Source organism: Drosophila sulfurigaster, chromosome 2R (genome assembly GCF_023558435.1).
Source record: "Drosophila sulfurigaster albostrigata strain 15112-1811.04 chromosome 2R, ASM2355843v2, whole genome shotgun sequence".
Taxonomy (NCBI): domain Eukaryota; kingdom Metazoa; phylum Arthropoda; class Insecta; order Diptera; family Drosophilidae; genus Drosophila; species Drosophila sulfurigaster.
Genome location: NC_084882.1, coordinates 34,130,239 through 34,144,834, shown reverse-complemented (window position 1 = coordinate 34,144,834; position 14,596 = coordinate 34,130,239). Strand labels below are relative to the sequence as shown.

General features: G+C 44.3%; 4 protein-coding genes across 4 annotated transcripts; 3 read left to right on the top strand and 1 right to left on the bottom strand.

The window, feature by feature from the left end:
* Positions 1-83: 83 nt before the first annotated feature.
* LOC133835775 (uncharacterized) lies at positions 84-1,389 on the top strand. The gene is made up of 2 exons (XM_062265840.1): positions 84-908; positions 966-1,389. The coding sequence occupies exons 1-2, from the start codon at positions 197-199 to the stop codon at positions 1,340-1,342; spliced, it is 1,089 nt and encodes a 362-aa protein (XP_062121824.1). The 5' UTR covers positions 84-196; the 3' UTR covers positions 1,343-1,389.
* Positions 1,390-1,738: 349 nt separating this feature from the next.
* Positions 1,739-4,148, top strand: LOC133835780 (myoneurin). The gene is made up of 3 exons (XM_062265844.1): positions 1,739-2,923; positions 2,982-3,128; positions 3,190-4,148. The coding sequence occupies exons 1-3, from the start codon at positions 1,846-1,848 to the stop codon at positions 3,870-3,872; spliced, it is 1,908 nt and encodes a 635-aa protein (XP_062121828.1). The 5' UTR covers positions 1,739-1,845; the 3' UTR covers positions 3,873-4,148.
* A 332-nt stretch (positions 4,149-4,480) lies between these two features.
* On the bottom strand, positions 4,481-9,999 carry LOC133835770 (arf-GAP with coiled-coil, ANK repeat and PH domain-containing protein 2). Its single transcript, XM_062265834.1, has 10 exons — positions 9,608-9,999; positions 8,539-8,655; positions 8,378-8,471; positions 8,140-8,304; positions 7,941-8,084; positions 6,662-6,957; positions 6,305-6,421; positions 6,085-6,243; positions 4,830-6,017; positions 4,481-4,770 (listed from the first exon to the last, which is right to left on the bottom strand). The coding sequence occupies exons 1-10, from the start codon at positions 9,658-9,660 to the stop codon at positions 4,584-4,586; spliced, it is 2,520 nt and encodes an 839-aa protein (XP_062121818.1). The 5' UTR covers positions 9,661-9,999; the 3' UTR covers positions 4,481-4,583.
* Positions 10,000-10,173: 174 nt separating this feature from the next.
* On the top strand, positions 10,174-14,596 carry LOC133835771 (uncharacterized). The gene is given in 10 exon segments (XM_062265835.1): positions 10,174-10,591; positions 10,721-10,815; positions 11,155-11,214; positions 11,216-11,338; positions 11,392-11,583; positions 11,640-12,911; positions 13,122-13,324; positions 13,384-13,710; positions 13,771-13,875; positions 13,931-14,596. Coding segments are annotated over 10 exon segments (2,478 nt in total). The 5' UTR covers positions 10,174-10,551; the 3' UTR covers positions 13,992-14,596.

Genomic DNA, 14,596 nt, shown 5'->3' with positions numbered 1-14,596 from the left:
GTTCGATAGTTGGCGCCAGTCAAATTGAATGCAAATTTTAGTATCTTGGTATTTTCTCTGTGTAGCGTATTTTAGTCTATTCAGGGAGTGGTCGCATTGTCTGACGCGTCCTTTCATCATATTGCATGTCTGCGGGCAATTTTTTGTTTAATTCTTTGTTTTAGTGTAGTGAATTGTATTTTTTTTTTGTGTGGTAATGTTGACTGTGTGTCGTCTATGTCTGGCCAAAGATGCCAACTTTGTGGTGTTCAATCGACAAGTGGCACTTCGAATAATGTCTTGCACGGGACTCGACGTGGAGGTCAACGATGGCCTCCCGCAGCTGATATGTCAGGACTGTCGACTGCGTCTCGAGGAGTTCCATTACTTTCGCAAGCGTTGTCATGCTGCCGATCGTAGGCTGCGTTGTGCGAAGCGCGTCGAGTGCCGTGGCAACGACGCCATGGTAACAAATGAGCTGCTCGTCGGCGACGAGGAGGATGCCATTCACTTGCAGGATGTGTCTCTTTGTACGGCCACCGCGTGCTCCGAGAGCAATGCGCACTGGCGTCAGGAGGCAGCCAAAATGATACGCATCGAAATTGATACGTATAAGAAGGAGTTACTGGGCATGTGCAAGCAGCAAGTACGGGAGGAGATCGAGCAACAGGTACGAACTGAAGTTGGAGAGCTGCTTCTAACGCAGGCGCGCAAGGAATGCCGCCTGAATGTGCTGGACTCGCTCTTCTATGAGATTGAAAGTTTCTTTGTGCGCAAACGAAACGCGGTTGTGTGTGAGCAGGCTTATGGCTCCGAAGGATTCATCTCGGACTCGGAGAACGCGGATCTAGAGAGCGTTGCCACTACGTTGTGTGAGGAGAATCCCTCGAGCTTGGGCATGGATGTGTCGACAGTGGACTTGTTATCTGGTAATTACACTACTACTTAACTTATTAAAGTATTTGATTAAACAATGCTCTTTTTAGATGGCGAAAATGCTGCTCAAGCTGTTACCCCTCGGAATATTGGGCTGATCAAGAAGGAGCCGAGGACACCACAGAGTTCAATTGAGCCTGTTGCTATGGTGGAAATAAACATGCAAAACCTTCAAGCGAACATGCTGCAAGACCAAGATCCGCAAAGCTCTACTACTGTGGCCAAAAGAGCTGTGGCTTCTAAGCCATCAAAGTCCAAATTGTCATTTAAATCTCCCGCTACGACGCCAATTAACAAAAGCAAACACAAATGCCGCAAACATTTTATAAGGACTCCGAGAGGTCGCTTTGCAAAATTGGCTAAGGACGATGGCGAATGTTATCGTTGTCGCCTGCGCAGCCCTGCGCGTCTTAATGAAACTACCTAATTGGAATATATATATGTACTTGCATTTAATTATAAGGCATTTTTTTTTTTTATAAATAAATAAATTGATTAGCGCCACTTGTGCATTATTTAAAAATATGTGTGTGCTTAACAACCCTGCTACAGACTTGTGTGATGGAGATGTGTGTTGTGCTATAACGATAACGATAACTCACCCTATCGCAAGTCTGGCTATCGACAGTGCTGTACCTGAAGTATGGCAAAGATGCCATTGCTTTGATATCTTAAATGTCTATAAATATAACTGAAATTACATATAAAAATATTACAAATATTTATTGAAATAGCCATAATATTAGCCAGTTGAGTTTAAATACTTGCGAATTTATGGCACAGCAATTATTTTTAGTATAAATTTATTTGCGTTTTCCGGTCACACTGACACGCAACTCTAATCATTATTTTGTAGAGCTTGTTTTTGGCGTCTGTTGTTGTTTTGTTTCGTTTAGAAAGCAATTTTGCACAGCAATTGCGAAAGTGATCATGTCGAGCACCACAAAGGAAACATATCCGGATGTCGAAGCGTGGTGTCGCCTCTGCCTCAAGGAACACCGCGATGCGTACACAATCTTTGCCGACGACGATTCTCAGTTGTCGGTGCCGATGCGTTTGATGGCCTGCGTCTCGCTGGAGGCGAAGTCAACCGACGGACTACCGAAGAAGATTTGCGGTGAATGCCGTTACCAGTTGGAGAAATCATTTCTGTTCCGGCAGCGCAGCCAAGCAGCCGACAAGAAGCTGCGCAAACACATTCGTTTGGTGAGCATGGGAAAAAAGAGTCGCGTCTTCAGCAAGTCAGCGGATCAGGAGTCAGACGAGGATGAACTGGAGTTCGAGGAGTCGATTGAGTTCATTGACAAGCTAGAGAATGTGTACGAGAAGCATTCGCAGAAATGGCGCGAAAAGTTCAAAGAGGAGCAGGAGAAAGAGTTGTTAACGCGAGTTGATTTGATGCGCGAAGAGTTGCGCGTTGATATACGCAAAGAGTTGATGGACGAGGTGCGCCAAGAAGTGCGACAGCAGCTTCATGAGGAGGTGCAGGAGGAGAGTCGCAAGGAGCAGCTAGCTAAACTGCTGGGTGAGCTCGAAGTGTTTCTGGACGAGAAGAAAGCCGGTCTCTGGGAATCAATTGATGATGAGCCAACGGATAACAAGCCCACCAACAAATCACCGATTGAAGCATCTGTTACGACACCTACAAAACTCACACAAACGGCAGCAGCTGAAACGAGATCAACACGCAAGCGAGTTCGCGCGTCGCCAATCCAGCAGCAGACAAAGCAACGACGTACTAAGCTATCGGAAGCCGAGACGGAGTACGTGCTGGAGAGTACCACTAAAGTGGAGCCACTTTCGACAGATGACGCCGATCAGGAAGAGGACGCTTCGACGCCCGCTGTTGCGGAGAGTTTCACCGATGTAAAGATTGCTGGAGCCTCTGATGACGTGGTGACCACACAGAATGGCGAGATTTACATCATCAATGCGGGCAAAGCGAACTCCACACCCACCTCATCAATTGAGTATCATCAGCAGGACAAGAATATTACATCCTACAACAGTAAGTGATTGAAATTAAGCATTTCATTTCACTTCTTTTAATCTCTCTTCGATTTCAGTTCGTGACAATGGCGAAATTCAGTTTACAGACACCAAATCCGAGGACATGAGCGATGTGGTCGTGTTCAATCTGAACTCGGATGCCGGTGATGATCAGCAGCTCTACGACTTTAACGATGTCATCATATTGGTAAGCAGAATAATTTGCTTATCTCTTACTGCTCTAATCAACTCGGAATTTCTCTTTTCGCAGTCCGATGAAAAAAGCCAACAACGAGTTGTTGCCAGCAGCAAAGAGCCAGAAGAACGACTACGTGGTTAAGCAATCGCCACGCAATGCTCAGCCAACAATTGGACGTGCCAGCGATACGTTGAAATCATTTCAATGCCAACTCTGTCCCATTGCCTTTGGCACAGCCAAATCGCTGTCACGTCACATCAGCACACACATCAAGACGATGAAGAATGGCGTTGGCGGCGCCCTCAAATGTCCTGTTTGCGAGCTGCAATTGTCCTGCGCCAGTTCGCTCAAGCGTCACATGATTATTCACACCGGACTGAAGCCTTACAAATGTGACGAATGTTCGTTAGCGTTCTCCCAGCGAGAAGTACTCAAGCGTCACATGGACACGCACACGGGAGAGAAGCGTCATCGGTGTCCGCATTGCAATGCGTGCTTTGCCCAGAAAACCAATCTGCAGCAGCACATCAATCGCATGCACACAGAGGGCGAGCGTCAGCATAAATGTCATTTGTGTCATCGCAGCTTTAATCACGTCTCTGGACTCAGTCGCCATCTGGTCACGCATGCGGGAGTCACGTTTGCCTGCAAGGAGTGTGGACGCAAGTTTAACGATCGCAGTGCGGTGCAGCGACATGTGCAGAACGTGCACAAGCTCAAGGATCAGGACGATGTGGAGGGCAATGAGAACGAAGTGGACTTTCAGTAATAATCGACGCCTTTTTTTTTTTACAATTTTAAACATTTGACAACTTTATTCGAAAATATGTTTAAAGTGCTTAACAACGTTTTTATCTTTTGGCACTAAACATTGAAACGGGAAACGGAATTAGGCGCGAGCGAGCAACTTAATTGCTAACAAAAATACAAATTTGCAAACAGTTAATATTGTAGTTATTATAAGAGATAGCTATAGTTACATATACATATGTTGTAGTTTTATATATTAAGTCATATACAAATATTATACGTATCGTACAATCTTTTAATATCGTTTATTACAAATACACAAAAAAACACAACGCGTTGTAGATTTTCCGCTTTGATTTGTGGCGTGTACATACTTTAATACATATACTACTATAATGTGTATACTTAAACATCTTTCTTTAAACAATAAACATTCATATAAATTACGGATTACGAGCCACACACGCGCACTTCTTGCACACTAAACTGTAGAACCTAAACCTAAACTAAATGTCAACAAAACATTAAATCAATACAAAACTCAAATGCAAATGCAAATTTGTTAATATCAAATGAGATTGCCACCAACTCTGGGCCAGCGAATGTTGCTTTAAATGCCAGCACACATATTTGTATATAGAAATGTATTGTTTAACTAAACATTGGAATATCTTTTATAACGCGTTTGTTGTCCAGCACTTTGCGCCGAGGTCTCCGCCTCAAGTCGCTGCTAGTCGGAGTTTGTCAGCGAGCTGCGCTGCGATTCCAGCGTATTGGAATCGTTGCGTTGACGCAGCATGCGCGGCTGGCTGGCTGCAAAGTTCGAGAAATCTTTCATCACATCCTTGTAGGTCTCATCCTCGCCATTGTACTCGTCGTTGAGACCAATCTCATCGTTCAGACGCGTGAGTCGCAAACTAAAATGAGGGATAAATAACTAAGCATCTCTTCAAATTAAAAAGTATTTCTATCTTACAGCGTCACAATATCCGCATTCTTTTGCTCCACGGCAATGTCGAGCGCCTTCTTGCCATCACTGGAGGCCAGATCGTAGGCTGCCTTGTGCTTCAGCAGCAAATAAACCTGCGCAATGTGTCCTTTGGCTGTGGATATGTGCAGTGCACTGTAGCCCAACTCATCGACGGCATCAATAGCAGCACCATTCAACAGCAGATACTCGCAAGCCATCACCGAGCCAGAGATGACAGCCTGATGCAGGAACGAACGCTGACGATCCTGCGCATTCTTCCAATGCTTCTCGGCGCCCAGCGCAAATGCCATGCACATCACCGGCAGATTATGCACCACGGCGGCGTGGTAGAGCAACATATTCGCATCGAGCTGAGTGAAGGGAACTTCTTCGGGCTGCTCGGCATCCGATTCACCTTCAGTGCTCTCCTGATCGCTGCCCAAAATGCCTGGCGTCTCGTAGCTATCCAGCGCCAGATCTTCGCCAATGACGAGCAAATCATCACGCGATATGCTCAGCGACATTGAGGGTATATTGATCGACTCGTCATCGTCGTCATCGTCCAACTCGTCGCCCGTCTTGGCCGTGTTATAAATGCTCGGATCATCGCTTAGGGTTTTGGGTAGCGGTCGCAACTGTCGTCGTCGCCTTCGTAGCTTCTTCACAGTCCACTTGCGAGTCCCACCAAGTGAGAGTGTGGCTCGCTTGCCGCTAAGGAGGCCGCCAACTCCTGAGGCCACACTACTGCTGCCTTCGACGGCATCATCAGCCAAAATGCCGCCGCTGTCTATGCTCAGCACTTCGGCAGTTTCACTGGCCAACAGCTCTTGGGGTTTGGGCATGCCGCAGACAAACCGACGCTCCACATACTTGGCCTTAATCCACGCTTCGCGCACACCAATCTCACACTGCTCGGTGGGCTTTCTCAGCTCACAATCGTCAGCGATGCGTGCCTCATAGATGCGATTAACCACCTCGTTGCCCAGCTCCATCATCACCTTGACATTCTCCGTCTCCCAGGCATCCAGCGTCAGCGAACGCACCTTGCTGTAGTGCACGCCGAGACTGCGATGCACTCCCGAGCACTCGATGCACAGCGTGATGCCAAGATTGATGGAAGCCCAGCGGGGATCGGAGCCACGACAGTCGCAGCATTGCGCATTTCCTGGTATTTTTAGAAACTCCTCCCAATGACTAAATGCCGGAGGAATGAATGAGTCATTAATGGGTTTTGCTTATCAATTGGTTAATCGACACTTACATGCGACGCTTGGCGGGCAGCGCATTTGGGGCATTTGTGGACTGCGGTCTCGAATGATGATGCGTGGAATCATGTTGAATAGCAGCGCCAATGCTGTGCTGCAGTGCCGATATCCAGAGAGAGAGCATATCCGCCGAGTCCGCTTGCAGAATGTGGGATCTGTTGACGTAAAATATTGTAGTTAGTGTGGTTTCGTTTAACGAACTAAGATGTTACTTACTTGGTGGGCGAGATGACTTCAAAGCAGAAGCGACGATCGCCTTCGTTCACTGGCCGAACAGTGCAGATGCGTAGATCCTCCTCCATGACGGAAAACGAATCCTCGTTGCTGCGTTTTCTGCAATTCGAATCCCAAATCACTTCAGCGTACAGCATCAACCAACCAACACACAATTCACACAACACAACACATTACAAACAGAAATAACAAAATGGCAAAATGGATGTCGAGAGATTTAACCGGCAAATCGGAATATGGGAGAACGGAGAACGGAAAAATCAAATCAAATCAAATCAGAAATGAGCTAAGGTAACGAAACAGTAATGATTAAATGGCATTCTTTAGCCGCTAACGCACCTGTAGACCAACTGATTATCGCTGAGGTAGAACCAACGTCTACACCACGTCTTGAAGCCTTTCGATTTCTTTTTGAACAGATAACCCTCGACATTATGCGAGGCGCTGTTCGTATTCGAATCGCAGTAACGCATCACGCTCATGTGTCGATTCTGCATGGCCTTCTCCAGCTGATGATAATCGCCGCGCAGCGCATTCAAATCCTCGCTAATGTTCTTGAAGAACTCGTCAAAGTCGTTGCACAAATCGAAGCCCTGATGATAATATGTCACGCACGCCTGATAATAGTCCAGCAGCTGCAACAGAAGAGTGTTGAAAGAGATCATCAGTATTGGGGGGAGGTGACGAAGACACGTGTTGAAATATATATAATTTATTAACATTTATTTGCTGCCCCACATCACGAACCTGCCACAAGCACACAACAGCAACGACTGACGACGGTCGTCGGTCGAAGACTGCTGACTGAGTCAACTTCGATCAAAAGGGGCGCAAGATACGAATGAAAAAGTACATTAAATACTTATGCATACACACACTACACACTCGACACACTCGATTCGCATATCTTTGAAGTGTATATCGCATGCAGAGATGACGTCACGAACAGCAACAATAATTATTCAATTGTTGATTTGTATTTATTTACGTTTACGTTCAAGACAACGACATTTCATTCACACATCGAACGAAAGCAAGATAAGCAATCTAATGGAAATCAAGCCCTACTTATAGTCCCCAAATAGCAATAAAGATATGACATATAAATAAACAAAAGTCTAATACTTTAATGCTATCAAACTTTGACTAGTGAAGTGCAGCATTTTTGATTCCTATTTATCTAAGAATCTACTTCATTTCACTTTTAATACTGTCAATAATTTTTGTTCTCTGTCTTATGCTATCTATCTTTTCCTTGCTTTTACGAACTAATCAGATTTTTCATACTTTCGCTTCTTTTGCATCAAATTGCTTATTTTCTACTCTGTAATTTTCATCTACTCCAGGTGATATGCTCTTATTTTCTTACTAGAAGTTTACAAACGTATCATTATCATTAAGCTATCATATTTCAACATTTCTATTCTAAATTTAGTATCGTTTTAAAACTGCAATCTGTCTTTTTTCTAAGCTGTAATTAGAGATTGTTTAATCTCTTACTTCGTAAGCACGCTTGTCTCAACTTATAGATAATGAATCATTCAAAACTCTGTTATCTAATCTTAGAGAAAACTTTCGATTTCATACATTAGTTGCCTCAACTTGGAATCAAACTCACTGTGGACAGTATGGAAGGTCCTTTGCGAGCCTGCACCAGTGTTATATAGTTGACATAGTCGAGAGCGGTGTGTTGAAAGCAAGACTTCGAGGCGGACAAAATATTCGCAGCTTCTTGAACCTCCTGTGGTCGATTTTTGCTAGCCTGTCATTTGAGAATATTAATATTTGGTATTGTATAATATTTATTTGCTACTCACCTGCGCGTTCTTGATGAGCGCATTGTCGTAGCCCTCGGAGACCTTGAGAAAGTGTCCTTTGTAGTCCTTGACCTGATTGATATCGTCTTTGACAAACTCATTGAGATTCTTAAGCACCGTTCGACTCGCCTGATCCAACAGCGTTGTATGGAATTTGTTCATTTCCTGTTTCCAAAAATAAAAACCCAATTAAGTCGTATCAAGGTAATAATAGATTCATTCTCTAAGCCCATTTTACCTGGAAGCAGTGAATCAGTTTACCCAGCGCATTGTGCGCATTCTTGTTGTCCAGGAAATGCTGCTGCAGATCCCATAAGGACATGGCAAAGGCGCTGTAGTAAATAAAAATACAAAAATAAACATGCATAATTTAAGATAAGCGAGGAATGCGCAATTTACCTCTGATTCTTGACATATTCTTTGCCCGAGTCGACGGCAACGTTGCACAGCTTGATGATTTTCTCTAGACGATGCTCCAAGTGCTCGATGTCCGTCTCCTCCTTGGATACGAATTGTCTGTGGATGGCAAAATCGTCAACGTTAGCAGAATTGTATTGTTTAATAAGTGTAAACAAAGTAATGCCAAGAAAGGGCGACGACGTTGCTGTCGTTGTCGATTAACTGAGCGAGAAGATGCGTCTCTGTGTGTGTGTGTGTGTGTTTTTGTGTTTAATGAAGGAGAAGCAAAGGAGGCAGAAGGAGGGATGGAGCATCTTCAGGGCTGCGTCGTAGTTTGTGCTTGCTTGTGCTCTTGTTTATATGTTGACGCTTGTCATTTATGCCACTTTATTAAAGTGCTGTTTGCACTTGCAATTAAAGGCGAACTTCAAACTGACGATGGGATGGGATGATTCTACTATTTTAGTTTTTTTTCTTACTTAGTAGTTAACCTGTTGCTTGTTTTTTGATGTTGTTGCTGCTGCTGCTGGTTGTGAAAGCCATCAAATTAGTTGGGTAATTAAAATATTTCACCAACAGCGAGAAAGCTCTGTTTGGAAGAGTCGAGATCGCCTTTAGTTTTCGTTTTGTTGTGTTTTTTGGGTGAAATCTTATCAAGCAGCTGTAGCAACTGTAAAATTGGCATTGGTCGCCATCGATTGCCGCAGCAATTAGCAAAAAATAGAAACATGTAACTAATGTTATTTCTTGTTACTTTAGTAGCATGATAAATTCCAAAACTCTGACGACGCTCTCAAAGCTACAAGTCAAGTGCAAAGTTTGTTCGATGATGATTAAGCGTCGCTAGCTGCTAAATTTGAGCTCGGGTTGTGGGTGTTAGGAGGAGGTGGGGTGTAAGAGAAGAGGGCACGATATTGCGGAGCCAGTCACGCTATAAATGCTGTGTAGACTCCCCCTCTCAATAATCGCTACGCTATCAAATGCAAATGCCAAATGCGGAAATAGAATGCGCATTATCATTGGCGAGAGCAGGAGAGGGAGAGAGAGCATGGGAGGGAGATATACGCACCTGAATCTTGGCGAATCCTTTAGGCATTCCTCAAAATCAATTGTGGCGCGCATTGTGGCAACACACACATTCACATACAAGCACTAACTAACGCACACGTACACACACACGAAAAGGCTTAATCACTCAGTATTTGCACTGTTGGCGAAGCAAAAATTTTGGCTGCTGATTTTTCAGCTGTTGCTTCTTCTCTGCACCAAAAAATTGATTGGGTTTCCAGAGAGCGAGCGATTAATGTGCGGCGAGGCCCTAAATGTGGGCGACTGCTTTGCAGTCATCAGCAGACTGCAGCCTGAATTACTAAATTAATTAACAAGACAGACGTATTACAACAGATAATTAACAACAACAACAAGAAAAAGAAAAACACAACACTGACACAAAGCGACGCGCACACAAAACACACAACAAAAATAATCGTCGTCGTCTCACTTTCTATTCGCGCTTAATAACGCACTAAATTTGCCTAACAAGCAATATACTGCTAGCCTTACGTTGATCAACACTGCATTGCCGCTCTGGCTCATTATGCAGTACTGGCGCACTGCCTTTGGTTCTTCTGCTTCTTTCGCCGTGGTGCCCGTTTTTTATTTTGTGTAATATAAAATTGTTTGTATAAAAACACAGTTATTATCAATGCACAAACGTTCTATGTGCAATGTGAATGTGTCACATCAATCTTACTATGCTAAAACTATGAAAGTAAAGCGCTGAAACGCGTCGCCCAATAAGTCGTCGCCGCAGTCGTCGTCCATTTGTTTACCCTTTGTCTTGTCTTGTGTTCTTCTTGTTCTACGTGCGATTTTTTTTTTACGTGTCTTCCGTGTTCAACCTGCATACAAAATATCTCGGCGTTGTGACGTCATAAAACACAACAAACAACACGCCCCGCGCACCAGGAAAGGAAACGTTGACCTAAGCGACCGAGTGACTGCGAAATTGGAATGTGGAAGTGCCACAAGTGCGGCAAACCCGTTTACTTTGGTAATTTTTAACACCCACACACATTCTCACACACAAACACACGCGCCCCTTTAAATGTGCATGGCGCATTTGTTTAAATAACACTAAATTCCAAATAACACATATTTTGATCTTGTGTGTCTAACACAGCGGAACGTAAACAGTCTCTGGGCTACGACTGGCATCCGGAATGTTTGCGTTGCGAGGAGTGCGGCAAGCGTCTCAATCCCGGCCAGCATGCAGAGGTAATCATCATCATTAGCATATGATATAGTACAGTGAATTCTCGCGAGGAAGGTCAAATAGGAGCAATAGGTGAAATTACGAAAGTTGCACTGATATATTATTATCCATGTGTCATAGAATAAGTGATCCCTCCCTGAGGGATAAGATCATAAAATGTAAATTGTTGTAAATGTTCAGTAAGAATGGTAGCCTCCTAGGATTTACCATTTACATCACATATAGAAAAAAAGTTCAGGAATGAATCATCTAATTGAACTTTCTAGCTAAGCGAGATTTCACTGTATTCCATTTAAGGTACAATTAATTAACCATTTGCATATTGCATTTCCATTCTACAGCATAAAGGAGTGCCTTATTGTCATGTGCCCTGCTATGGTGCGCTGTTTGGTCCCCAGCTTTTTTGGTCACGGCACGCGTGTTGAGTCACACAAGAGCTATGGCGTTAAAGGCACCCAGAAACCCGTTGCCGCACAGGTTAATGGACCCGCCTTGCCGCGCGATCACTTGGAGTCCAAGCTAAAGGTGCAGTTGGATTTATATGAATATGCAGTTTATTAATTAAAACTCCTTTACAGGTCTATAATCAGTTTTACGACAATAAAAGTCTCGAGATACGCAGCAGGGAAGTGAACAATCGCTTGGTGCTTGAAGGACCGCTGCGTGTCTTCTGGGGCGTCCAGGGCGTCATACATCTGAAGGAGGACGACGATCAGCGCACGTTCATAGTGCGCAAACGTAATTCGTGTCGCACTTCCAAAGCAGCGGATGTAAGTTTGTGAATTAAACTTGGTTAGACACTCTTTTAACGTTTTTCACGTTGCAGGAAAGCTGCTCGGATAAGGAGAATGAGGCCAGCGATTCGGTGGCACCGCCTACAACAACAGCTAGCGAGGTGGATCCGCTCTCCACGGACATTTCACTCTCAGAGAGCATGACCTTTGATTCGTGCAGTTTAAATGAGATTTCCGAGCTGCCGACAACGCCTGAAGATGCCTCCGCCAACACAACAGGCAGTGGACAGTTGCCCAATGGTCAGTCATCGAATGCGGACAATGACGAGGAGGATACAACCACAACGGATTCGTCGAGCACGTTGATTGGCAGTGGCACCGAAGCGGTTACGGCCAGCACAAGTTGTGTGTCCAGCACGTTGCCTTCGAAGCTGGGCAATCTGGAGAAGCTAGACTGGGATGACATTGATGATCTGCTGCAGGTGGAGCGACGTCACACCGAAAAGGATAAAAACTATGAAACAATGCCGGTCAAATTGCCCTCATCGTCGTCGCAATCTTCCAGCGAGAGTTCGCCCAGCAAAACCTGTACCGAAAGCAGTTCTTCCTCCTCCACGGCCACGCAGAATAATCAAATTAATTCGGCCTCATCGCCAACAACAACGACGACCACAACAAGCAGCTCGGATAACTTTATGACGGCCACCGACTCCTTGACTGCTAATACAAACACCCAAAACACCAGCACAGTGACCACTACAAACACCACATTGGATGAGTACAAGACATCCGATGATGCGACGCTGAAACCGATGGATTTCGAGGACTTTAAACGCAGCGTGCATCAGGATTATGTAAATGGTGCAAATTCATTTCAAGAGCCCAATGAAGATACGCTGAAACGCAATCAACCCATTGATCCATCGCGCATACACGATTCCCTCAAGCTCTATGGCGAGAATTCAGTGATGAGCAAGAGCTTTAACTGCGAGCATGCTCTGCGCTCCATAGATCCCGCCTTGATCAATGATACGATGCATTTGCGCAGCAGCATCGACTCGCCGCGTTCCTCGCAGCGTCAGTATGCGCTGCAGAAGAGCGGTTCAGCCTTTGCTTCCACTGCTCCTAGCAGGGAGCAGCATAAGCCATTTGAACAGGGCCGCCAGCTGTTCGAGAAGGGCATTAATCGCTCGAAGTCGGGACCCAGTTGCTTTGTTTACTCGGACAGCGATGATGATGACGATGCGACGCTGCGTCCACATCGTTTGGCCACCGTGCGACGCAGCGATGTGCCTCAACGATATATACAAATCCAAATGAATTGCTATCCCAAAGAAGAGACGAGCCGCGGCGACACCTCATCGGTAAGCCATTGAAACTGTTTAAGACTTCCTGTAGTTGTGTTTTATTGCTTATCATTTGAACGACTTCTTTGAACTTTGTAAACTTATCTAAGTCCATTTTGCAATTGCGTTACTTGTTACGCGTAGCTAGATAATGAGCTTTGTTTTATCAGACAACATTAGTGTTATCTGTATGTCTCCAACTAATTCCCTTTTTGATTTGCGTTTTAGGTGTTGAGTGGCGCTGTGGCTGGTGACGAATTGACGCAGACCGAGGAGCTTTACACGGCCACCGAGGGCAGAGGAACAGCTGGCGATGGCGTCGATGGAGCTGGCAACGAGGCGGGATTGCATGTGAATGAGGATGGCGTTGTGCTGCGTCGACCACCGCGCACCGGAGCTGCGGCAATCAAACGACGCAGTGGCAATCGACGGTAAATTAAGACTGCACTATAAACTTGTCAATTGTGATAATGAATATTGATGTTTGTAGATCTCGCACGAAGCTGAAGCGTCGCTGTTCTATCAATGGACATTTCTACAATCGAGAAACTTCCTTTTTCACGCCGCCTTACGGCTCGCAGATGTCCGTTTGGGTTACGTCGCTGGTGACCACTCAAGAGGTTATTAATCTGGTGCTGGAGAAGTACAAGGTGGATAGCGCAGCGGAGAACTTTTCGCTGTTCATAGTGCGCGACAATGGAGAGCAAAAGCGTCTGAAGGATAATGAATATCCGTTGATAACGCGCATCACATTGGGACCTCACGAGGATGTGGCGCGTTTATTTTTGGTGGATGCACGCAAAACTGATGAAATCAGGTAACTAAATGATATAAACTTTATAATCATAATCATCTAATTACTTTTGTCTCTGCTTAGTAATGAAGTTGCTCAATTTTTGAATCTGTCGCTGCCTGAGTGCCGCGCCATACTCGCTGGTTATGACCAGGAATTGGCGCGTGAAGTAGTTAAAATTAAGGAGAGGTAAGTTTAAACTTAATGACTATTCACAGTCACTAACTTTACGTTTTATTTGCAGATATTCGGAGCTACGTCGTCGCATTGTGACGCGCATGGAATCTCTAAAGGTGCATCTATAAATGCCAAAACGGAATCTCCCCACAAAAATACTTTTTTTATACACTTATAGCCATAATGTTAAAGGCGGCCAAGCAAAAATAGTATTCCTTTATATTTGATTTACGTATTTGTATTTACTAATTTCATTTCATTATTATCATCATCATCATGATTATTAAAGTAGCATTTAGGCCAAATCTAACAAAATAATTTAGCCCTCGCCCAGTGAAACGAACAAAGCAATTGTTAGCTGCAAATTCTTCTCATTTCTGATTTCCAATTTCCAATTTCCAATTTCCATGTAACACTAACCAAACTCATTTATACAAGGCATTTCCATTTTAGAAAGCGTTTAAGACTTGTAACTAACCAAAAATAATTATTAATCTGCACAACACAAACACACAAATTTGCAATACGTTTACATGGATTTGTGTTGAGAATCAATCATAAGCAATGTATACAACAAAATATGTTAATTTAACTCTTTAAGTCAAGCCAATCAACAACAACAACTGCAACACAATTGAATGATTGATGGACGAATTGATGTCACACAGATGCAATTTTTTGTATACCGCAAACAATAACTAAATGTAACATAAGATGGACTTGTTGATTGAAA